We start from the raw sequence: 26,407 nt of genomic DNA, 5'->3' as shown, positions 1-26,407 counted from the left end.
AGATGCTTAACTGACTGAGCCACCCAGGCACCCTTAGTCTATTCTGTTTTGAGGAACAAAGCCAATACTTGTAAATAATGCCAAAAGGGGCTTTTACAATCAGACCACAACTTTACTTCTAGACTTCATTTTAAAGCTCTCCCTGCCTTTCTTCCCAAAGACTGTATGTTCTAGCCATATGTAATTTTTTCCTATTCCCTGTTGGTTCATCCTTTATTCTTCCTAACTTAATACTTTGGGTTTTTTTTTGTTTGTTTGTTTTTTGTTTTTTGGGTTTGTTTTGTTTTGTTGTTTTTCAACACAGCAATGTTCTCAGCTAAATGTTTGCTTTCCTAGACTGTCTTGTTGCTAACAGAGGTGGTGGGGTAGAAGGAAGATGAAAGGTAATGTGTGACTTTAGCTAAAATCATAGGAGAAGGGAAGAAGGTTCTAGCAAAGCTCTATCTTTCCAGGTAAAATAGGATGGCTGGTGTCACCATTTTGTCTTTTCTCTTCCTTTTGACTGAAGTTTGTGTGTGATATTTGGAGCTCTCGCAGCCTCCCTGCCACCATAAAGGAAAGACATACCTAATTCCCTGAACCATATCCAGCAAAGACCTATTGAGACTTTTCTTCCTATGTAATAAAACAAAAACAACAAAAAACCTACTGTCACTGAGTGTTCTGTTACTTGCAATGGATAACATTCGTAACTGATACATTCTTCCACAGTGCCATTATTTTCCCATGCCTTTTCATATACTGACACTTTTGAAATGTTTCCTCTTTTTATTGAAATGTGTTATTTTACCTTTAAGAAAGTGATTAACTATAGCGTTTCCCATTGAATCCTTCTTCAATCCTCCATGAGTTGTTAATTCCAAACTTTTATGTGTCCTCATAGCTGTTTGTACTCATATTCATAAGGTATTTCTAATATGTTTATGATAATTTTGTATATAATCTATACAGTTTCCATAGACTCCATAGGGGTTGTATTAACATTAATATTCATTTGTTATTTCAGTTCTCTCACATTTATGATGCTGCAAAGCAGGAAGTTTCCATAAGCACACCACACTCACTTCTCAAATATTGTGGACCTCACATGTAGGCAAAGATGAGTCTTTGACTCTGGATTATACTGTTGTTGCAGTCTCAGGCCTCTCCTGGTAGAATCTTCTGTTCATCAGGCCTTTGTTGGATCTAATAAGTATTTTAGCTCTCTGCTCTACCCGCCACAAAAGCTCCTTCTTCCTGGGAAAATGAAGTTCTGATCTGGGTACCGAATCTAGGGCAGCCCTGAATGGCATCCGGCATACTGTGGGTCCTCGAACAATGTTTCATGAATCAATGAGACCAAGGAAGGCTAAATGACAATGTGCAAAGCTGTTTGGCTAGTTAATGGTGGAGCTAGAAGTTTCTTAAGCCCACACTCCTTCCTCCAGATGACCTTAAGGAAAACTTGGAGCATAATGAAAGCCGAACGGATAACACTGTTAGCAGTAGCTTCGATTCTCTGGGAAAATCTCTTTTTTGCAGTTAAATCTAGGATGTATAACTTAACAAACAGGAAGCCATCACATCCCACAGATGATCTGCACTCTGTCTCACACTGCTTGGCATGCCATGTGCCTTGAAAGCCCATGGATAATCCAAAAAAAAGCACAGTGGAGGACAGCTCTGCTTCTGTTAGAGAATTTACAAGGTCCCAGTAGAGTTCGTGTTCTACTAGTCATATGGGGAAAAATCAAATAAATAAGCATGGTCAGATGAGTGCATGTGACTCAGTCACTTTCATATTCATCTATACACATGCACACACCACACCTACATATCACTTCGTTTAGATGTATGTCAGCAAACTCAGAAGATAGGGCAAAGGGAACTGACAGAAGCAAAAAGACAGTAATCAATACTTGAGTTGCCCTGGCAACTGGTGGAGGGGAAGAAAAGCTACTGCCAAGTGATTCTTATAACAATAGTCTTCCAGGAGAATCCTGCTGTAGCACTGTGAACCATCTGGCTTAAAAAATAGGGGAGAGTAGTAGTGCCAGGGCATCACATTATTTTATTCCTGCTTCACCCTACCCCCCAAACCCAGGCTTCTGACAGAAACTAGTACTGATTCAGCTAAAACAAACAAACAAACAAAAAAAACCTACATAGGATGCATTCAGGTGAGGGAGACAGGAATTTTTTCTTTTTCTCTTTTCATTATCTGAAGTTTTAAAATAAGTCTTGTATTATCCTGCTCAGGCTGCCATAATAAAATACCACCAACTGTGTGGATTGAACAACAGAGATTTACTTTCTCATAGTTCTGGAGGCTAGAAAACCCAGCTTCAAACGGTCAGCAGACTTGGCTCCTAGAGAGAACTCTTCTCCTGGCTTTCAGATAGCTGTCTTCTTGCTACTTCCTACCATTGCCTTCCCTCTGTGGCATGTGGAAAGAGAGGGGGAGAGAGGGAAAGATATCTCTTTCTATTATAAAATAAACAACGATGACAGATTAGGGCTCCACCCTAGGACCATATTTAACCTTAATTACCTCCTAAAGGCCCCTTCTCCAAATACAATCACAGAGGGTTAGAGTTTTAACAGAAATTTTAGGTGAGAATTCATTTCATAGCTTAAAGTTTGTACCTTTCTCACATGAAAAATACATTAATTTTACCTCAACAGCCCAAAAAGTCAACTCACTTCAGCATCAAGTCTAAATTCTAAAGTCCAAGGGGCGCCTGGGTGGCTCAGTCAGTTGAGCATCTGACTTTGGCTCAGGTCATGATCTCACAGCTCGTGAGTTTGAGCCCCGTGTCAGGCTCTGTGCTGACAACTTAGCCTGGAACCTGCTTCGGATTCTGTGTCTCCCTCTCTCTCTGTCCCTAACCCACTCACATTCTGTCTCTGTCTCTCTCAAAAATAAATAAACATTTAAAAAGATTACTTTAGAAATTCTAAGGTCCAAACTCCCATCTAAATATCATCTAAGTCAGGTATGAATGAGACTCAAGGTATGATTCATCCTGAGGCAAAATTCGTTGTCAGCTCTGAATCTGTGAAAGCAAAGTATGTACTTCCAAGTTACCATGGTAAGAGAGGCCTAGGTGGGACATTCTCATTCTAAGAAGGAGAAACTGGAAAGAAGAAAGGGTGACAGGCCCCACCCTAGTCCAAAACGTGGGAGTGCAAATTCCATTCAATCTTAAATCTCAAAAATAATCCCCTTTTGTTTAATGCCCTGCCTTCCAGGCCTACTGGGCTGCAGTGTCACCCCCTGACTCTTTAGGGCATCCTTCTTCCTTTGCTGCTGGAGTCCCATCCTACCCATGCAGGGGGGCTTGTTCATGCAGTTATCAGTGATGGCCTCTTTGTCCAATGAAAAGTAGGCATAAATAGTCTTGCCCCTGGGACTATGGTGGGAATGGCATCTCTCATGATCTCTGAGCTGACTCTCGGGTCAATCTTCCTTTTTCTCAAAGTTTAACACATATGTTTGCAGCTTTCCTTCAATCCCTCCTATTTTCTGTTTCTGTCTGGTGTTTCTGCTGGCATAATGCCATCTCTGATCCTGCCTTCTACTGAGATGGGTGATTAAAATCATGCTTTATACTTGTAGAGGCCACTTTTGGACAACAGTCTTGAGCGATGGAGACCTGAATAAGGTAAAAGGACCCACTGTAACAACCACTGGGCTGAATACAAACAGGCTCATAAGCTGACCCACCTCATAATATCCATAAGCCCTAGCTGACCAATGGTCTACTTACAACCAGGCCCAGGTACCAAAAAAGGAAAATCCCATATGTTCCCATACCTTTTCCCGCTAGACACAGCCCCCCCCCCGCCACATGGCATACCGTCTCTCCTTTGGTGTCCTGCCTGCCATTCCCTTGTAGTGTATTCAGTAAACTTCTATCTCCATTGTTCTACCTTAGGTGAATTCCTTCACCCAATTGGGTCACCCCACACTCAAACTAATCGCTTTATCAACTGGATTTTGGTCATACCCTTTGTGTTCTTTTCAGAACCAACTTTCTCATTTTTTGCAATATACACGGGCTGAGAATTTTCCATATTTTCAAGTTCTTGTTACTTTTTGCTTAACAATCTATTCTTTATTTCATCTCTTTCTCTCCTTGTGCATTTTACTGTATAAACAGTCAAGATGAAGCAAGCCACTTCTTCGATACTTGGCTTAGAAGTCTCCTCCACTAAATATCCAATTTCATCACTGGTAAGATCTACTTTTGACAAACATTTGAATATCCACACAATTCCACCAAGTTCTTTGTCACTTTATAATGATTGCTTTTCTTCCAGTTTCTAATAACCTATTTCTCCTTCCCATCTAAGATCTCACCAGAATGGTCTTTAATGTCCATATTTTGACCAACAATCTGTTCATGATTTATGTCTTCTGTAAGAAGATGGAAACCTTCTCTTCAGCTCTCCTCTGCTTTGTTTTTTGAGCTACCACCAAAATTACTTTTAGCATCAATATTTCTATCAACAGTCCCTTCTCCTCAATCTTGGCTTGTTCTAGCATGCACCTCAAAACCCATCAGGAGAACCTGGGTGGCCCAGGCGCTTAAGTGTCTGACTTCCGCTCAGGTCATGATCTCATGGTTTGTGAGTTTGAGCCCTACGTCGGACTCTGTGCTGACAGCTCAGAGCCTGGAAACTGTTTTGGATTCTGTCTGTCTCTCTCTCTCTCTCTCTCACTCTCTCTCTCTCTGTCCCTCCTCCGCTGGTGCTGTCTCTCTCTCAAAAATAAACATTAAAAATATTAAACCCCTCCCCCCGCCGCAAAAAAAAAAATTACTCAGTTCCAAAGGAACTTCCTTATTTTTAGGTATTTATAATGGTAGGACTCCATATCTCAGTCCGCAGATCTGTATTAGTCAGATTTGGCTGTCATAACAAATACCATAAATGGGTGGCTTAAATGATAGAAATATGTTTTTCACACTTTTGGAGGCTGGAAGTCTCAGATCAAGGTCCAGCTAGGTTGCTCTCTGGGGAAAGATCTCTCCCTGGCTTGCAGCTAGCCTCCTTAATGCTGTTTCCTCACATGGCCCTTCCTCTGTGGCAGGCCTCTTTTCTACCCTTCTACTCTTCTTATAAGACTACCAGTCCTATTGGATTAGGGCCCTATTCTAATGACCTCATTTAACTTCAATTACCTCTTGAAGGCCCTTTTTCCAAGTACAGTCACATTGGGAGTTAGGGCTTCAATATATGATTGGGAGAGGAGGGGACATAATTCAGTTCCTAGGGAGACTGTTCACAACATACAACTTTTTCTAAAACACAACTTGATGAAAAGGAAACAAATATTTCTGGGGTTTAGTAAATGGACATGAACAGATATGAATGGATAACATGATTTCCTTTTATTATAATAAATTATTCCAGGTGTTAACCAACTATTCTAGCTAGTCAAGGTATTTTAATTAGGTGCCATTATTAGCCACAATGAGGTACAAACCTATAGTTCAACTGGTAGCTGAAATAATTTCTTCTAACTATAAAAGAAGTATGATGCAAATTTCTTTACAGGAATGAAGAAAATATAAACCAGGTAATGCAATTGAAATTTACTTTGAAATTATGGGTAATTACCCAGAGTTTAGAGATAATTAAACCTAAAAAACATGTGCCCTCTTACCTCTTGGGCCATCTTTCTAGACTAATTATACACTTTTGTTCTTCTATGGAGAAGGCAGCTGAGTTGGTTACTTTATTCTCCAACTCATATATGTTATAATTCTCTCTACAGACTAATGACAAAAGTTTTGTGATTGATTTTGCAGAAAAAAAATGGATTTAAACATGTAAGGTGTGAGGATTAATATATCCACTGTAACAAAGTCTATGTTGTATTTTTCTTCAAATGTAACATGTGGTAATAGTTTTCTTCTAACAAGTGTACCTACATTTACAACATGCCTTCAGCATGTACTTCAGTGACTTCTCTTAAAAAATGATGGGCAAAACTGCTTAACATATCCACATGAACTTGGGCTCTACATTGCTGTCTAACCATATCTTAAACCATATTCATTCTATGCTCTGTGATATTGGCATTATCACAATGGGCCCAAATGGGAACAATATGACAACTGTTAAAACAAGATAATTCAATGATGGCTCAGTAGAAAAACTATATACAAATATGTAAGATAGATTGAAACCACACCCAAAAAGTGCTACCATACTTAGGACCAAAAAAGATTGTGGAATAGCAGTGGCTATGGAACCTGGGAAGAAAGATCCCTTTGGAGAAGACTTGAAAGAAAAAGTGGTCTTTAGTGGAAGGACATTGCCTGAGGCACCCCCATAGAAAGGGCCAGAGAAAAAACTATCCTAACTTCTTTATTCTTCCCTCAACTTTTAAAAAAGAAAAATCAGAGCTCTGCAGTGGCCAAATCTAACTACGAGCCAAAGTTAAGGGAATCCATTGTTATAACCTATACCAGTCATCTCCTGGGGCAGAAAGCTGGATGGTGAAGAGTATTTTGGAGGGACAATAGCAATATCCAACAAATGGGGTATCATTATGTTGTGTTTGCGATTCTCTTTCCTCACTAAGGGTGTTAGCATATACCATTCCTTCTCCTCGAGCAATCCTTCTATTCACTTTGCTAATTATTATTTATTCTTTGGATGTTAGTTTAGAAAGTGATTTCTTTAGTTAAGCCTTTTTTAGCTCTTTGTTAGTCAGGATATTTCAGGTGATACTGTGATAATAAATAACACTAAAATCCCAATGGCTTCATGCAATGAGGTTATTTCTTACTAGCAAGGCCAACTTCATGAGCCTGCAACATAGGCAGTGACAGAGGACCTCATGCTCAAGAAGGGCCAATGTCTGGTTTAACTGCTTTAGTCATCTTGGTATTCTTAGAGATTGTTTTTAAATTGTGGTAAAATATACATAACATGAATTTTTGCCACTTTTAAATGTACAATTCAATGGCATTCATTCAGTACATTCACATTTGCACCAGGCCGTACACACTGTATAGCCAGTTCTGTTCACTAATGGCATATGTCCATCATGGGAATCTGCTCCAACTACTCACTGAGTCATCCAGGCCTATGGGATCTTCAGAATCTTGTAACTTCAATCCCAGAAACACATGGTCCCTCCAATGCCTCAGCAGGAGGAGAACAGTCCAACAGTTAGGCACACCTGTTCTTCTATTCTGCCTTACAAAGATATGTAGTTGGAAAAGGAGGAGTATTTTAATAGTCTTTTCAGATAACAATGAATAGTCTTTTTGATAACATATCAAACTTGACAAGTGGAATTTTCTGAAATTAAGTTGCAACGTAAAATTTGTAGCCATATCACTGAACTTTTAAAACTCTGTTACATTAAAATCCATTAGTCTATCATGCACTTTGAATAAATCCTTTGTCTATGCAAAATTTTAAATATCATGCTGTGGCCATTTGGAAAATATTGACTCACTGAGTTATGCAGATCTTCTAATTGCAGCCTCATTTTGTTACAGATCGAAAATCATATACACTAATATCATTGCCAGTATCACTAGAAAAGCCTTTAAGGTATTAGAACGTTGTCAACTGCATGGTAGCCCGGGCAAATTTTCAAAAATTCTAATTTTTTCTTGAAAGCTCAAATGTTTTCATTAATAATACTCTCATATTTGCTTGAAGTGTTAGGCTCACTTCTTCCATTTTTGAAAAAACAAGTCTGTTGAATGTTCAAATAGGCAGTAGTTATTTTAAGTCAGTATGTTCTATTTTAAAAAGTGGTTACTTCAGTCCCACACATGGTTTATCTTGGAACTCCCATTCATATGTTGGTATAAAGCCGAAGTGCTTCGTGGGTGCTTCCTATCTACTGCATCACACATAACAAGATGCGTACTCAGGGTTTGAGATTTAACAGAGTTAATACTTTTTACTGCATCATCAAATACTCTTATTATTATTTTTTTTTAATGAGAATTGTGTGATGGTGAATACCATGGGCTGAATTCAGCTCCCCACCCCAAATGCAAGTGTTGAATTCCTAAACAGTGGTACCTCAAAATGTGACTGTATTTGGAGATGGAGTCTTTGAAGAGGTAAATAAAGTAAAATGAGGACATTAGAGTGGGCCTTAATCCTGTGTCCTTGTAAGTGGAGGATACTAGGATACAGAGGGAGGACCATATAGAGGCACAAGAAAAAGTCAGCTACCCACGAGCCATGGAGAGAGGGATCAGAAGAAACTAACTGCCGATATTTAGACCTTGGATTTCTAGTTCTCAGAACGGTGAGGAAATAAATTTTAGTTTTTAACTCAGTCTGTGATATTTTGCTATGGTAATCCTAAGAACTAATACAAAAGCTACAGTGAAGAATACAATGACTTCTAATACAGTTTGATGCTACTAATTTGATTTGTGCTACAAGGGTAACAGACCTACCTCTACTTTTGCATTCTCATTGTAAGTATAGACTCAATGAAAAAGACAAATAGCATTTTAATATTATAATAAAAATAGTGTTGACCTCACAGTCCCTCTGAAAGTGTCTCAAGGACACCCCAGGTAGAACCACTAGGTTATCCATATTATACAATTTATTTTATTATTATTATTGTTGTCTGGTCCCTCTAGCAGCCCACTAACTCCATCTTTTCTAAAATGTCTGATGATTCACATAAATCTGGAAAGATCTCAAGATATCTATTTCTGCTAGAATTTTTCAGAATCTGTATGAAACATGATCTCTTGAAAATAATTAACATCACAAAAAAGTCTCCTTTTGTATGATTGTATCTCCAAATGAAAAAAAAAAATGTTTTGAATATAGCTTTAACACTCTGCCATTTTTTTCTTAATTTAATTAGAAAGAGTGGGTAGGACTGGGGCAACATTATTCCATAACTAATTATATTTATTTTGTTGCCAACTCATTCATTGCATCTACTCTGAAACTACACATTGGCAACGTGTTAAGTTATATTAAATCTGTATTTTTAAACCATTTTTGGGGGGGCATATTCTGTCTGCATCCAAAAGCTTTATCTGATGCAGGGGTGTTCTAATGACAGTTTTGAAAATAAAAATTATATTTTTTCTTATAATTTACTCCTTGTGTTTAATATGAACCTTAACAACTTGGATTGGCAGTTAGGAAAAAGAAATTAATACTCTTATGATAGTAATAAACAAGAAACCAGAATTGAAATGTTAATAAGGCTGAAACCTCCCTGTTTTGCCTGATAATTGCCCCTGAACCATCCTGTACTGAGGAAAACCAGTGTGTATATGGCACATTCATCAACACCTGTATGGAGAAATGTAGTTTCACTCATTTCATTGATGAGTGTCTTGTTTCCTGAGTATATTCAGTGACTTCTGGGGGGGTTCAACGAATGTACTGCATATTCCATAGCATAGCTGAGTTCCTTTAGAGGGAAGTTCTTTTGTGGGAGCATATGCCAGTATCATTTTTAGCTCAAGGACAATTTCTTCCATATAATGCCACATTCAGGCATTTGGTAAATGCTTAAGGTGGTACAAGGATCTTCTCATAGGAAAATATTGACTCTATTTGCTCCCTAAGTATATGCTGCTTAAGTGGATTGACCTCCCCAGGTATAAAAAAAAAAACTGGTCTACCGCCTACAGTTTAACACCACCAATAAAATTGCCTTGAATACGTAATATTTACTGTGACTTCAACCCTCAGCTTGTATAAAGGGTTTATATTAAAAAATGATCTCTTTGAATAATAGTCCTCTGACTTTTTCAAAGCTGCAGTTGAAGATAGTGCTACTGGCTTACCCATCATTTATACAAAAAAATCTCCTGCTAAGTTTTTGCTTGCTTGAGATTTTAGCAGAATAAATGTTTGTCTCTTCAGAGGAATTTTATGCTATTTACTTTGACATAAAGAGGTAAAATGATGTGGTATGATGTTGTGCTCCTCTTAGGTGGAGTTAAGTCCAAACTTACCATTCAACAGCCCTGTGACTGGTAGCTTCTAAACACATTTTTGTTGCCTTCCATTATGTTTCCAAGACTAATTAGCTTATTTTGCAAAATGTTTAGACTTTAAGCTCTTAGGGTATTTAGTCAAATGGAATAAATGCTTTTACAAGGAAAGTCACAATGCCATTCAACTTAATGTGGTAAAATAATTCAGTGGGTGCCAGGATATTCAAATCAATTCAATATTTAGGCAGCCCTTCAATTCGGCGTTGTGTCAGAAACTGGCAGTTGCAAAAGGAGTAGAAGCCATGGTGTTTTAGTGCCGTACATTTTTAAATTTTTCACAATCTTTATTTAGAAAGTCTCAAATGGTTGGGAAAATAAATATACGTGTCTTCAAGGGGAAAAAATCATCTCTAATAGCACTAAATTCAAACACAGAAAACTTGAAAATCCCTGATGACAAGCTAGAACTAAAGACAGATATCAAATAAAGTGTGGAGCAGGTATAGTTTATGCCTGGGGAGCCAATCTAGCAAACTCACACTCCAGAGTAGGTTGAATATTGCCTCTAAGTCTCAGAGCAAGTATATTTGGTCAGAAAATAGTTTTGCATGCTGTTTGTGTGTGTTTATGCATGTGGGTGGGTAACACAACATTAAAGTTCTTGTGCATTTTAAAACTATGGAGTCATTTTAAAAGAGAAATTTGCAGGGAATTGATGATTAATTATATATTGCCATTTCATAATTATCCATACTTAGTCCCATGCTCTAATTATTTTTCACGTTTCTAAGCTTTTCTGTAGTTGTTCTTTAAAAAGAGATAATCAACAACTCATTAGGATCCTGGGGGAAAACAGAATGGAAGGAAGGAAAGGCAGGAAGACCAAGATTTGCTTTCAAATCTATTTTTCCCTTCTAAGTTTTATTGCACATTATTATCCTTGTTTTCATTCATGTATTCTTTCCAGGATATAGTTTTATTTGTTTTTGCTCCTTTTGTAGTTGGTCCTCAGGCAGATTATTGTTGCAAGATTTATCAGCATTGTGTATTGTCCTTAATTTTCCCTAATGAAGTTCCTATTTGAGCCCTGGGGTCTGGCTTGGCTCTGCCGCATTCAGTTGCGTATGTGTAGAGAGTCGCTCTGCCCCATTTGGGATTGTATTGTATTAATCATAAATGGTCTCATTCTGCTTCTGTCTGGTATTTCTCGTTATTGTTTACATGAAACTATACACTTTCTAAATGGGGATATTTCACACTCTGTTATAATTATGATATTTATTTTGTTTGTCGATTTCAGCTTATATAACATTCTTCATTGGGAAACATACCACATGCATGGCTAGTTTGGATACATAAAATTTGGAGGTAGAATTGAATTTTCCCATTTACAAAAGCACAAATCCCCTTTGAGGATGAGGTGTCCTTACATCCCCAGAATGGAAAAGGAAGCATGTGAAGTGGTCGTAGGAGACTGTGTTTTGTTACGTCCTAAGTGTAGGCATTCTTAGTCTAACTCTTTTCATCCCATTCACTCTTTCTTCCCCAGTGTCTCTTTGTTCTATTGTTGTTTTCCAAACATTCCATACTATTGACTATTCCACTTACCATTTACTATTCTGTATTTACAATGCTGTAGCATCTCAAGGCTCCATGCTTTTGCAGAGGAAAGTTGAAGCCCATATTTATCTCCTTTGTCTAGAAGGAACAGAGACTGTCTGAGGCATTATTCAGTCTGGGATGCCTATCTTAACTCCTGGAGTCTGAATCTGAATTAGGTACCCACCTTCCATATGCCACAGTAACACTCTGTGTATATTTATCATACCTTGCATTCCACCAAATTGGAAATGTTGGTTCAGTTCACTGGTTATTTCATTAGACTGTAGTTTCCTGTAGGCTAGAGACTGTATCATGTCTGCTGGGTCTCCTCCAGCCTATCTTCTATCAAATCCTTACAATCAATAGCAACTCAAACTCTTTTATCACTGAAGTCTCACGTGCCCATACGCATCCTCTATGCCTCCTCCTACCTGTTAACTCCTCAAATTGATTTCTAAAACACTGTCTTATGATTTGCTTCACTTTCTACTTCTAATAAAATGTTCACTCTGTGCTTTATATTGCCCTCCAACTAGTTTATGAGATTCTATTATTTGTTATTGCCAGCCCCCACTATATTGTGCCAAGCAAAATACTGTGTATACAACATTTGTTTATTCATCTTAAAACATTTGGTCATTTGAACAACAAAATACCCATTCCTTCATATATACATATGTATGTATTATATATATGTGATGTATATAATACATATAAATATAAATACACATATAAAATGAGAGTATGTATACATATATGCAAATATAAATGCATATATATAAACATAAATGCACATAAAAATGTGTATATGTATGTATAAATGCATATGTAATTTGCCTAGAAAAATAGAGATTATCAGAAAAATTGTTCTGTCTGGAATACCTATCTTGACCCCCATAGTCTTTGTTGGTGTCCGTTTTTCAAAGTCTATGAGTCTATTCATCATATCTTAGATTCTACTGAATTGAAAACTATTCATATATGTACATGTGTATATATGCATGTGTGTGTGTGTGTGTGTGGATATGTGTGTGGATATGTGTATGTGTTTGTGTACACGGATGTGTGAATTTCCTATGACATGCATTGGTTATACAATACATTTTAAGTTTTATAATTCTTTTTATTTGGCTTATTATTAGAACAGATTCAAAATATCTTTCTACTTACGATTCATTGATGAAAACAGTTATCATCATTATAAATTTTAACCTTTTTAATAACTATTCAAATTATTTTAGGACTTAGATGGTATTAGATATTTAGCACACATGTTCTTTAAAGTTGTCATACGTATATGGGTGTTTGTGTCATACTTTTTAGGTACAGTTGTGGAATATATATCAGGAAAATGCTAGGAAAAAAAATAGTATCACCAACATTAATGAAAACAAGGTGTAATCCTTGGTGGACAATTACTTGCACAAGAAATGCTTGCACATTTATTGAAAATGTTTTAATCCCTCTTTTTAAACTGAATGTTCTTCTCCGTTTATGTCTTTTTTTTTTAGGCTGCTTCCATTTGTCTGTTCCATCATTTTTATTAGAATAACCATTACCCACAGGCAATTACTCTCAAATCACCTATGTTGGGGCATTTTAATCTATTGGTTGCATTCATCTACCATCTCAAAATTAATTAAGTAAATTTAAATCCTTCCTTCCTACATTTCACTTTAATTTCTCTTATATCATATTCTTTTATACTTAATGCTGGCCACAGTTCCTGTAACAATAATCCTCAATTTCTCTTTTGTACTTTTATATTTATCTATTTCTGAGTACACTCATTTTCATCATTACTAATAGGCTGCATTTTGCTTTCCACCGGGACTTAGTTCTTCTGTATTGTCTTACCGAGAAATCGTAAGTCCTCTCTCCCTAGTTTTTTTTGGTATTTGTTTTGTTATGAAATTATTTTTAGCACTATTTGAAGTAGAACTTTGCAATAATCAGACAGTAGCCTTAAAAAGGAGTACATTATCCTTTTGTGAGAGTTGGGAGCTGGGTGAGGGGAGACAATGATTGTATTTTTATGCTTTGGATTTAGCCAAATGATTTGGAGACTTAGCCTACAAAAGGATTGTGGAACAGTGAAAGAACATAATGGAATCATACCTGTTGCCCAAGTGCTAAATACTGATCTCAGGTAAGTACTTACACTTTGTCATAAATGGGAAGGATACATGCAATTTCTCACTGAATAGTTTTTCTTTGTTATCTCTACAGAATACCTGAGATTCACACATTTCTTTGTCATGAGTTGATACCGACTTTAAAAAAACCACAGCAAGGGACAAAAAAATGGCAAAGGTACTTTGGGACCATTAATGCAGAGCCTAGGGACAGAATGAAGTACGATGATTTCTAGGAGAGTATTTCTCAAAGTGAGTGTCCCAAACTCCTAGTTTCACAAGATGCCTCAGGACAAAGGTTTCTATGTTATATAACATTTGAGCAACTTTGAAAAGGAGTCAAGTAATAAAGAAATCTCTTTATATGTTCATCCATTCTTTTCTTCTTTATTTTTAAAATACCTATTAAAATTCCATAGACTATTTTGAGAAAGACTGGAATATGGATAATATGACAGGGTGAGGGGGTATGAATGAAGCTAATGCAGCTTTTATTGCTTGAGAATATATTTAAAAGCCTTGTTCATTGTCTCTCTTCCCTTAGCTCAAAAACATTCATCAAAAAGATACTTTCCTAGAGATCAGGGCTGTACTTAATAGAAGATACTGATCTATTTATGAAGGCAAAAGCTATTTCTGTTTTAACCACGTTCTATATTTCTTAGCACAATGTCTCAGTACTTGCTTGCAAAACTAATGAATAAATAACCAAAACAGCAACAACAAAAAATCCAAACCGTTTGTCAGAAACAAATTATTGGTAAATGTTGTCTAGAGAAACACCATATAAAAATTGTCCAAAAAAGTCTCCTACCTAGAAGCTGCATCCATTAAGGTATTTTCCAGGCAAAGGGTGCTGTGGTGTTATGAGCTAAGGGCATTTATAGTGACCTGCAAATTCCCTATCATGGACATTAACTAGAGCCCAAGGTGAGTGTATTTGAATTATAAAAGTGCCTGTCTCTGATTAATTACCAAGATAACTGAATATATATATTTCTTGTAGCTTAACTGCTGCCAGGAGAAAGTGTGTAAGCTGGGAGATACAAAGGCAGGTCACACCCAGCCATACAATTGTCTTGCATCTGTCTCTGGGATCCTTGACAGCTTGGCATCCCTCTTATACCAAATTCCTTCTCTGCACCTGAAGGAAATTCCCTCTAAGGCTGAAAACCAAAACCAAGACTGCACTAAATTCATCGAGGTAAAAGAGTTCCTGAAACTTTTTGGAGACAACGTATTATCTTCCTTTCCTGGTAAGTCTTTCCATGTGTCTTTTCTTTTGAATTCTTACAACGTGCTTTTCAGTTATTGCAGCTTTATTTCACATCTTTGTTAGGAAGTGAGATTTATCATGAATTTGGCTGATACTCTCTTTGGATGATATAAGATACATTTTCACAAATTGACGACATTGTGTTATTTCTTGTTAAAATGCTTTCCGACAACACGGATATATCTTTTCTATAGCTAATATATAATAGTGAAGAGAGTGTAGTGTATCATTTTAATAAATCTTTCTGATAATTTTGTACTTTTGCCATTTTCAGGTGTTTCCGTAATGCACCCAGATTGAATAAAGCAATGATTGTTTTGTAATTCCTCTAGTATTTGTCATATAGGTAAATGATAAATTTGTCTTTAATCACACATATTATGGATTACCATTGTATTATATTAATGCGGCATTATTTGTGATTCTTCCAATACTATTTTATTTTCATGTTAATTTATTTTAAATGAAACTCTGAAGTGTATTACCCACTTACCATGTGCTTTAAAAATATTTTTTAATAAATTGCTTCAGAGTTCAATAAGTTCCTTTTTTCACTTTTACTATTACTATATAATTTTAAAGAATGCATAACCTTCTTTTTTATTTTTAGAAATAATTTGATCTTGTAAGTGTAGTTAGTGAAAAAGAATGAAATATTCATGGAGTATAATAAAATTGGGACTTTTTCTTTTCTATCCAGTCTCTAAGATAACTTTTCAACATCCATCATCTTAAAGTTATCATTAGCTACTCGAAGGCAATTAAGAAATATCCACTTTCTTCCAATTCTCATACTTATTTATATTTAACGAATGATTTTTAAGGTAATTTTGTAGACAAGAAGTTTGTATTCTACCATCTGCAGGTCTTTATGGGGTGGGGAAGCTCAGATCTGAAAAGGAGGGCATATAGGGTGGAATCTATGATTTCAATTGCTTTTTTATATTCATCAGTGTCATTAGTATAGTCATTTATATAAGTCAGTTCCAATTTGTATTTACCACTGCCCAACCCATTACCACACGAGAAAATAAGATTTTGCATTTGGTCACAAAATATTAACGGGGTGTTGCACAAGTGACTGTATGGTCTGTTTTGATTATTCTACAAGGCAAGTCTGTTTTACATAAATGGCTTTTTTACAAATTTGAAATGTGAATATATTTTATTTTTTCCCAGTGAGTACACAATACACAATTCTTTGACAATACTATTAACCAATTTTATGCCAATTTCTTTTCCGGTCTAACAACATCAAATGAAACACATTAAGATTTTGGACGCTGTTTGGTGACTTAAACAAACTAGTTAAAAAAAAGTCAATCTATAAAACAAAGTATAAAAAGTCTACCCACGGCCACAAAATCCCTTATCTTGCAACACTTTAAAGTCACAATAAATGATTTTGAAAATGATGAGATAAGAAAAATCAGTAAACTGAAATTCATTTAAAAAAGGTATGGGGTTCCATTTGAAGTACACATTATAGAGAAGCAAAATAAAAGTAACTTCATCTCTAAGATAATGTGGAAAGACATGTTGCTTTACACCAATTCTTGGCATGTAACTTGATAAATACAATGTACAGAAGCAGATGTACAAATTAGTGAATGTCATGGATCTGCATATCTTTAATACTGATACACAATCACTTTCCAGTGGCGAAGATAAACCACAGTTTAGAGCTCATCGGCATTGTTATAATTATGTTGTCAATGGACAATTACCTAAATTTGTTGAACAGAAATTGGAGGTGTTCTATCAAAGCTCATATAAACTTTCAACTTGAATCCCATTGAAGATATATTTAAATTCCCAGAGCATTAAACTATGACAAAGAACACCATTTTATCTGTTTTGTTAGAGCAAGTATACGTGCAACATTTTTACTTCCCTTTGGTTATATGACATCTTAAGTGTTGGTCTTGATTTTCCTATATGCTCCCTTGTACTGAGTTCGAATCCTATGAAGGAATCCATTGTTGTCAAGTCCCTGGACTATCCCACTTTAAATACATCATGGAAAAGATCTGGGGAGGGGTGGGGCGACTCTCTCTGCACACACTGAGGCATTCCTAAGCTGGGACACTGATGGGCATTTCCCCAATGGAGACTTTGCGCGTTGAGAATGGAGCTGTATTGTTCAGGGCCTGGCTGCACCGTGGCATTGCCTGAGAGTGCGAGATAAGTTTACATTCTCTTTCATCCAGATTTCCCTCTGACAACTTATACAGGCCTTGTTTAGACCTGAAGAAGAGTGAGCTCAGTGATTTCTAATGACATTCATTGACTGGGCTACAAAATGAAAAAAATGACGTTCTCATACATGTGTGTATTTCTTTAATGACATTCTGACTTATGTTGATTAGAAGCTTTTTACATATACCAAGTTGTCAAAAGCTTTTGATTTTTTTCCCGGGATTCCTGAAGTCATTTGGATTGCCATAGCATTTGATCTTGTTCTAAATCTGTGAGGATGATATATTGGGTGCAAGATTTTACTGACCAATTTATTTAAAATTAGATTTAAAAGGGTATGTGGAATATTCTAAAAGAACATTCTAGGTAACCAACCATAAGGTCTCTGTTGCCAAAAGCTAACCAGAACAGTTAATTTTTATACACTGAAAATAAGAAGGTTTAAGGCTATGTCCTATGTTATTCCCGAAGTCACTTGCATACACGTAATCTAATTTTGAAGTCTTGGTTTATTAGTCACATACACCTTTTACCAGGGTACAAAGTCTATGTGTAATAAATGTAATGAACTAAAGCTTTAATCTAAAGTGGGTTATAGAATAGCATAAAGAGGGAACACGAACAAAACTTTGTTTTTAAACGGAAAGAGGTGAAGTAGGGAACCGCATAAGTAGAAATTAAATTCCTTACATCCTACTGTTGTGAATGTTATGTACTCATTCTTCACAGAAACTTTTCACCTTCCGTGGACAATCTGACCCAGAGAAACCAAACTGCATTCAAATCAGGCACTGATTATAGAAAGTTGCTCCAGCATTTAATAAGTATGTTTCAGAATAGTTTTTCTCTTCAGTGAAGAAATGAACCACATGGCACCAAAAACATTGGGGCCCATAAAGAACATTAGTTTCCTCCACTCTTGCCTGTCTTGATGCAGTCTCAGGAAACAAAAAAGGGAAACATCAAATTATGTTATCCCTTTGCTATTACAAATATGACATAGAATTGGTGGCTGAGACAATAATGCATGGAGTATGAATCATCACTCAAGCGGGTCCCATATTTTACGATTGATTCTAATCGTTACATCGAATATTTTTCAGAGTACAACTACTGAGCACATCGTAGGGAAAACATGAGAAAGTATAACTAGAAGTCGAATTTACAGCTGTTGTAGGCAGCACATGGAAAAATGTCACAAGTGGGAATTTCAGGGAAGTTTTCTTCTACTGGACTGCTTCACTATTCACGTACAGTGGCTACATATATTTCGAAGCCATATTCATTTTGACCATACATGACTGATGTTCAGGAATTTCTTGTTCTCAAAGTCGTGACAACAAATGAGGCAGGACACTGTGATTAATGTCCACTTAACGAGGTTTGGTTTTATTTAAAAAGCGTATAAACATGCATTGTTTCTCCTTTAAAATTTTTCTTTTCAATTTACTCATTCAAAATGGGTCAAACATATTTTAGTCGGTAGCCAATTTCTGAGACTGTACCATAAAATGTTTCTTTCGATAAATCTACTTACTGTGAACTGAACATACTCTGAGCACTGCTTTTTAAGCACTTACAATTTGGCTATACATCTGGTGGCATGAACTTCACCTCTTAGTCAAACAAAACACAGAATTGTCTATAGACTGCATGATTTTTTTCAAAGTCATAAATTTAAGCGATGCAGCTCTATCCTCTAGTGTGTACTGAACATGTATCAGAAAGATGAAACAAGATATTGCAATAGAGTTTTTGCATTTGGAAGCAGCCCGAGTATGTCCTAATAATAAATTGCCTCTTTAACTATTTGCTAGATATTCTAGAGTTCATTTTGTTTGTTTCCTTGGGGAACTTCATATTAGATCCTGACTTAATGAGTTGGAGAGATTAATTATGGTAATTCAGAAAATGCTTCTTGAAAACACTGTAATACAAACACAGCTCTTGCGAAACACCTTCATTTCCTTTTGCTTGTTATAATTCTCAGATGGGTCAATTACAATGACAGGTAAAGTTGATGCTACATGTAACTTTTATTTTCATTTTCTTTTTCTTTCTCTTTTTAGCGAGTTTAGTACATCTTTGCTACCTGTGTAAATTTTAATACCTATTTAGCCTTAAGACTTAGATTTCCTTCTTTGACCCCTGCGTTTTGTCAATAGTAAAAGCCACCTTTCTGCTTTTCTTTTTATTGACTCAGTCCCTGGTACTCAAGGAAGACTTCGCCAACACCACTGTTCCTTTGCATCTTCCTGTTTCTACACCCCAACTGCAAACCATCTCACATGATTGGTTCCAACCAGCATATCCAGCCTAGCTTACAGTACAGAAACTCCCTTCACATTCAGTCTTGTTCTTCATGTCACGAGGAGTAGAGATTTGTGCTTATCACCAAATAAAATTGCAGTGCAAAATTTAAACATAAAAGTTACACAATTAAAAGTTAATATATGGCACCACAGCCTATTAATTCACATATAGTACAACAGACCAATAAAAACAGACAATAGTATGAACAGAGCTAAAAAGAGTGAGCTTGCATAGCAACGCACAAAAGAAATTATATACAGAGGAAAATCCTTTTCTTCCTGGAGGGCGAGTTTTGTTTTCTTTCTTTTGTATATACTCCTGACAAGAAAGAGTTAAGGTGGGTGGTGTACTTAAGAGAAGAACACAAGTAAAATATCTGTGGGATATGTGTGGCTGTGTGTCTTTACATTGCATTTACAGTCTTTTAATAGTACATAAATAAAGAAATTGTTCATTGCACTGTTTAGTGTCATCACTTCCATGAGTTCAGACCTGGTGGTCCTTCAGAGCAGCTTTGCATGTCTCCTCTCAGTTACTCTACAAAGAGATTAAAAACATCAGAAATAAGTTTGTATTGAACGTAAGTAGTTTTTCATCCCGACCAGTATAACAAAGAGCAAAACAGATCATCAACAAAGATAACATCATCGGATAGCCTTGGTGAGTGTGTAAAGTTAAGAAGATGGACTTAGGGAAAGGGAAAGAAAAAGAAACGGCAACACTTGGAGATTTAAACTCCAGGTAGAGCTATTTCTGCACTTCTTGCGAATTTCTAACTATTCTAAAAGTCAAAGAAAAATCCAAGTAGTCATGACTCAAATTAAAAATTATAAACATATCTTACTAATAATCAGATTACTAATAGAAAACAATAATGCTAACTCTAGTCAAGAAATAACTTACAGTCTGAAAGTACTTTTACTTTCCATTATTTCATGACATCCCCCAGTCTGTGATGTAAGCATAATAGTAATGCGATTTTTAAGATAAGGGGATGGAGATTAGGAAGGTAGTTTACTTGTTCTGGGCTAAGACTGGAACCCAAGGCTGTTCCTTCAGCATTGCTTTTAAGCTGAATTCAAATAAGCAGCTGAAAATACTCAACAAGTATAATTTGGACATTGGATAGCAGAAGTAGTCAATTTCAAGAAAAAAATTAACACCAAGAGTTCAGTGCTTCTTACTGTGACATATTGTGACATCCTATCTTTCTCTGTCAGCTGATATTATATTTTTATATATTAGTTATACTAACTATCAATGCTGGCTCTTTATTCAAAAAGAAAATTGTATATATATATATATATATATATATATATATATATATATAATGTTATTATAATCAAAGTACTTCAAATGAACTGAAATAAAAAATCAACTTTAAAAAGTTGACTCTTAAAATAAATAAAGAAAGAAAGAAACAAATAAATAGGGGTACCTAGATGGTTCAGTCAGTTAAGCATTAACTCTTGGATTTGGCTCAGGTATGATCTCAGGGTCGTGAGATCGAGCCCCGCATGTGGCTCCATGTGGAGCGTGGGTCCTACTCAAGATTCTCTCTCACCCTCTCTCTCTACCCCTCCCCCAGCCCTCTCTATCTCCCTCACTTGCACAGGTTCTCTATGAATACATACATACATACATACATACATACATAAATACATAAATGAATAAATGAATAAAGACAGACATCAACTAGGGAATGAAAAATTCTTGAGGTTCTTTAAAAACTAACAAAGGGCCAATATGTTTCCCTTTGTTTATATGCTCAGTTAAAAAGGTAAACAAAACTACAATTAACTTATAAATATTAAAATTAATTGCCTAAAGATAGGCAATTTTTGTATAGTATAAGTCAGACTTGAAATAGAAGAAATGTTTATTTAATCGACAGCTGGAAATAGCAATGGTCTACATTATGACCAAAACTGCCCAAAGTCATAAACAATTTTTTTCTCATAGCACAGTAACATTTCTACTATTCTGAAATTTGTTTATTGTGCCAATATTATTGTTGAGGTTCAGGACATACTACTGCCAAATATGACACCTTGGCACACTGAATATCTGAAGCTGAAAGAGTTTGAGAAACCAACAGAAGCAGGAAGGTCACTCTGACCTCCCTCCCTCAACCCGTTTTTTTCTCTGAAACAGGTCCTAAAACTCCCACGTGAAAAATACCCTCCTTGTACCAGGAAGAAGGAAGATATTCTTATTCCCAGGGACAGGGAGTTTGGGGGCTGAGAAACTGTGCAAACAAACCTTTTTAAACTAACCCTTTTCTTCCGAGTTACTTCTTTACCGTTGACTGCTCCTACCCAAACCCTTCTGTCTCCTAAAACCTTCACAAATTTATTGCTTCTTTGTCTAAAAGATATAATAGCTTTCTGCTCTGGTCACTACTTTGGGTCATGACTCATTCTCTTGTGAAGGCACCCATGTACGCTTTTCTCCCGTTCATCCTTTTTTTTTAAGTTTTTATTTATTTATCTTGAGAGAGAGTGTGTGAGCAAGGTAGGAGCATAGAGAGGGAGAGAGAATCCCAAGTAGGCTCAGCACTGTCAGTGCAGAGCCCGATGAGGGAATGGAACTCATGAACTGCAACATCGTGACCTGAGCCAAAATCAAGAGTCAGATGCTTAACTGACTGAGCCACCCAGGCGCCCCTCTCCTGTTTATCTTTATCAGTTAATTTTCAGACCCAACCAGGGACCCTAAGAGGATCAAGGAAAACTTTTACCTCCCCTGCATTATTAACCCAATGTTAGTTCTGAATCATCAGAGCCTTTCAAATGTCCTAAAGCACTTACATAATTCACCTGTAAACTGTCCTTGACTATTTGAGCCCATGTATCCTATGTCAAGAAGGTCGCTGGCATTGCGCTGGTGACTTCCCCTCAAAGCCTCGGCTTTCCTAGGTCCAGTGGATCCTTTAGAAGAAGCTGTTCCTGATGAGCTGTGACCTCCTGGAGATGGGAAACTGGGCTTGCTGTAGGGCACCAATGTCTCCTCTGAAAAAGAAATACAGAGTGCTAAGCTAAACAGCAACATGGAGACAAAAGAAATTTAACTTTAAATATTAAGTTTAAGACGGGCTATTCTACCATTTCACTCTTTAGTAAAATTAAAAATAAGAGGTTTAAGAAGGCCCGGATATTAAAAGAATTTCCATGTGCCAACATTTCCTATAATAGGAACTAAAACAGGATTGAATCAAAGGAAATTTGGGGATAAAAATATAATATTACATATCACTTTGAACATTTAAATTCTTTACAAAAGAGAGCTGCAGACAACGAAACTTATTGTTTAACAAAAGCATCTCTGAGCATAATTTCTGGAGTTCAGTGAGGCTCCAATTAAATTTTTCCATGAAGACTGAATAAACATGGTGTTTTTCCACTTTAAATTATAGCGACATTCTCCCAGTCAATTAATATGAAGAACCATGTATTAGTTAAAATAAGCTCCTTAAATTTTTGCTGTTTCTTGGGATATAACACATTGTTTTAAAGATTGTGTATTTACTTAAAAGAAAAAGAGAGATACACATTTTAACAAATGATAAATAGAAAATAAAAAGTTTTTTTAAATGCAGAAACTCTCTACAAATAACTCGTTATGTGTATTATTAAATACCTAATATTTTGAAACATTTTTTTTTCCTTCTTTCTTCCTGTCTCCTTCTCTACCTCCCCTTTTTTTTCTTTCTTTCTAGATTTGAGCTACAATTACTGTGATGACTGCCACTCTATTTAGATGGTCTTTATGAAATCACAATAATCACATGGTTTTTCTCTCACAGCCTGCATGATATAACTTCCTAAATGTTTCACTAAATCTCGACATGCAAGTTGACATATTTTGGTTCTTGCATATATTACATTTTCTCAAACTTTGAGACCCAGTTGTGATATCATATAATTATTAAAAATGCATGGGTAGAGGATATATCTAGAAAAGATGGAGTCCAAGTTCAAAAATCAATGTATAAAGAAACTCTCAAATGTCATCTGTGTTTGTGTGTACATTTTAATACTCAATGAAACCTGATACGAGAAGAAATGTTTCAAAAAATGTATTTCTATAATAGGCCCAAACAACCACCACTCCTCCAAAAAAAAAAAAACCCAACCACAAATAATGAAATTTATTTTGTGACAATTCCAGGAAGTTTGATTCATAAATAAGAATATTTCCCAGTGAAATAACAACCCACTAAATTTAACCAGCTGGAGAAACTGTAGGCCCTGTTTAAGCTCTTTTTTTCCTGAGAATACTGTGACTGGGCATTTCAGTACAACTTTTTTTATTTCAATGAATTCAACGAATTGACTGAAAGGAGCTCTCAAAATGACTAGTTACTTCAGTCAAAACGAAACTGGTTGAAGGCAGAGATTGTAGTGACATTAAGACAAAATTTGGAGGTCTTAAAAGCATTCACCATAAACATTACAAGGCAAAAAAATCAAATTGTCTCCTGAACAATCCAGGTAAAAAAAAACTTGGAGGTCTCTTGAGCTCAGACCTCTATGCAGAGGGTAAGGAACAATCCCCATGGGAATGAGACTTAAGATGTGTCAGTGAGCTCTGCCGAGGAATCCCAGCTTTTTAGCGATTCAAGGCAAACATATTTCAGATGTTCTTAAACAACTGCCATTTCTAAGTACCTGGTAGGGGGGGAAAAACAGGTAAAAGTCCACACTTTCTTAGGACTGTGCAGAACACACCTGGTCCAACACTTTGTTTGTGTAGGGCTTTCCGTATATCTTCTTGGCGCTCTGTGGAGTTTATCCATTCTTGGGTTTGTCGCTGCCACTCTAGGGATGCTCTAGCTGGACAATCCAATGAGCTCTTTGTGTCTTCTAAGGTGGATGCTTGTGGTGTCTCCAGAGAGCTTCCTTTTCTCTCTGTTGAGGTTTCCACGTTACCAGCATGCTGGCTCGGGCCTATTTGCTGCCTTAAACCCTGACCTGGAGGGGGATCTGGTGGTGGTGGAAGATCTAAAAATTGTGAATAATGTTTAGAATGGACTACAATGTAATGAAAAATACAGGTTTTGATTCAAGATGAAGAAAAAAACCCGTGCCCTCGTAAAGGTCTCACTCATGCAAAAGAAATTTGGTGGGGGGAGGCAAAGGTCAGTTATTTCTACCTAAAATGCATATTATTGATCTCTTTTCTACCTTTTGATCACACTGTATTTGAAACAAAATTGACTAATTTCAACTATTATATGTGGAGAGTGTTTTCAATTGCACACTGAGGCTAATGTTCAAGGTATAGAAGGCATTTTATACTTTCTCCATATTTTATCCAATGTTCACCCCCACCTCCCCAAAGTAGAAATATCATGACACAAAATGACTAGACATTCTAGCAGCTGTGTTAATAAAAGTCCCCTGGAAGAATAAAAGCTGTCCTGCCAATCTCCATAGGAAATGTTGCCCTCGGGAAATTAAGAACTATATGCCGTATCATATGCAACATATGACTGCCTTTACCCATGTATGTGGTACATTTAGCAACAGTCAAAGGGTTAAGCTAACATTTATTAAATGCAATTAACATTCTGCCTGACAACCAATTCTGGCTGTTCGTTTCATGAGTTAGCTAATGAGTTACAACTAATACATTATAATCTTCCAATGTATTAATTTTAATAAGTAATAACCACTGTTCAGAGTACAGATAGAATATGCCTCATGGTACTAGAGTAGACAATGCATCATAAAAATTTGAGATGTAGTAGAATAGATAACTTTGCCAAAAAGCTCTTTAAATTAAATATAAGATGTGAAAAAACTAAAAAGTTCAAATGCTTAGCCAATTTTTCATTTTCCTTTTATTAGTTAGCTGTTTGGATCATGACACCTTTATACTTTGATTTGTCTTCAACTGTGATATCATAGTCTCTTCTTTCATATTTAAGTATTATATTAGTTCTATTATATGATTTATGCCATTATACTAGTTCTAGAATTACTTTGTTGAAGATTTTGAAATCTCCTGAACATTCTAAACATTCTTTTGGATTATTATCTTGTAATTTTCCTGGTATACGACTGCAAACTTCTCTGTTCATCCTCAGAATATCAGTGATTACATAATGTCAATTATTATTGATATAATATTGATACAATATATATTGATATATTAATTATATATCAGTGATATATAATTGGTTCATAAAATCAAATACCATATATAATACACATATTTATATTATTAATAGGTGATATTGCATATAGATAGTCCATTATTTCCCACGCCATTGTTGTATTTGTGCTCTTATTTCTAAGAGTACTGTTTGTGACACTTAAAAGGAAGAAGTATAAATTTCTTGTGTACAAAAGACAGGCTTCCTCCAGAAAGGCTAAGTTGCTCTCTTTAAAGACTTTATTAAGAAGCTTTATACCTTCTTTCTTAACGAGCAAAACGATATCGTCCTCCACTGAATTGACAATAACACTCTCCTCTGCATCTGCTTTGGGAGTTCCCATATTGAAGCAGCATTCCCAATTCGTACGTATGTCCTTTTGGTAGATTATGAATTACTAATTATTGAAGGGAACAAGATTTCCATCTGGGAGAATACAGTTGCATTTGGAAAATTTCTTCCAAAATGAAGAGCTAATCCAATATCGTGATATCTGTTCATAGAACAGTCCACCAAGGGGTGTAGTGTTTCTTTTATATTCAATCTGACTTCCTTCAGTATGTATTATTATAAATGTAAAGCAATCATTTCATTGGAGTGTTTGGCCTTAAGACTGCCAGCAGGGGGGAAATTATTATATTTGCTTTCAAAATAACATATCTTGTCATTGATTTTTATTCTCCATCAAAGGAGCTTCATTTTTAAAATGGACAAAATGGCATCTGCTTATGCTAGCTGAAATTCTGATTACTATTTAATTTAACCTGAAATTATATGG

The 26,407-nt window shown here is 36.0% G+C and overlaps 1 protein-coding gene and 1 long non-coding RNA gene across 18 annotated transcripts in view; one reads left to right on the top strand and one right to left on the bottom strand.

Annotated features, from left to right (window-relative positions):
• The first annotated feature begins 8,620 nt into the window (after positions 1 to 8,620).
• Positions 8,621 to 16,004, top strand: LOC128315138 (uncharacterized). The gene is made up of 3 exons (XR_008297588.1): positions 8,621 to 13,695; positions 14,688 to 14,937; positions 15,232 to 16,004. It is a non-coding gene; the product is annotated as an uncharacterized LOC128315138 (long non-coding RNA).
• A 2,514-nt stretch (positions 16,005 to 18,518) lies between these two features.
• Positions 18,519 to 26,407, bottom strand: part of ROBO2 (roundabout guidance receptor 2) — a 601,494-nt gene continuing 593,605 nt past the window's right edge. For 9 of the 17 annotated variants that reach the window (XM_053220676.1, XM_027077544.2, XM_053220672.1 and 6 more), the window contains 3 exons: positions 24,200 to 24,472; positions 22,280 to 22,480; positions 18,519 to 20,006 (listed from right to left, as the gene is read on the bottom strand). In XM_053220676.1, coding sequence (XP_053076651.1) covers positions 20,005 to 20,006; positions 22,280 to 22,480; positions 24,200 to 24,472 — 476 coding nt within the window. In that variant the 3' untranslated portion in view covers positions 18,519 to 20,004. The remainder of the gene's footprint in view (positions 20,007 to 22,279; positions 22,481 to 24,199; positions 24,473 to 26,407) is intronic. The other 8 variants (XM_053220679.1, XM_053220683.1, XM_053220682.1 and 5 more) reach the window with 2 other exon arrangements.

Source organism: Acinonyx jubatus, chromosome C2 (assembly GCF_027475565.1).
Source record: "Acinonyx jubatus isolate Ajub_Pintada_27869175 chromosome C2, VMU_Ajub_asm_v1.0, whole genome shotgun sequence".
In the NCBI taxonomy this organism is placed as follows: domain Eukaryota; kingdom Metazoa; phylum Chordata; class Mammalia; order Carnivora; family Felidae; genus Acinonyx; species Acinonyx jubatus.
Note: the sequence above shows the minus strand (reverse complement) of the source record. Positions and strands in the feature narration are given on the sequence as shown.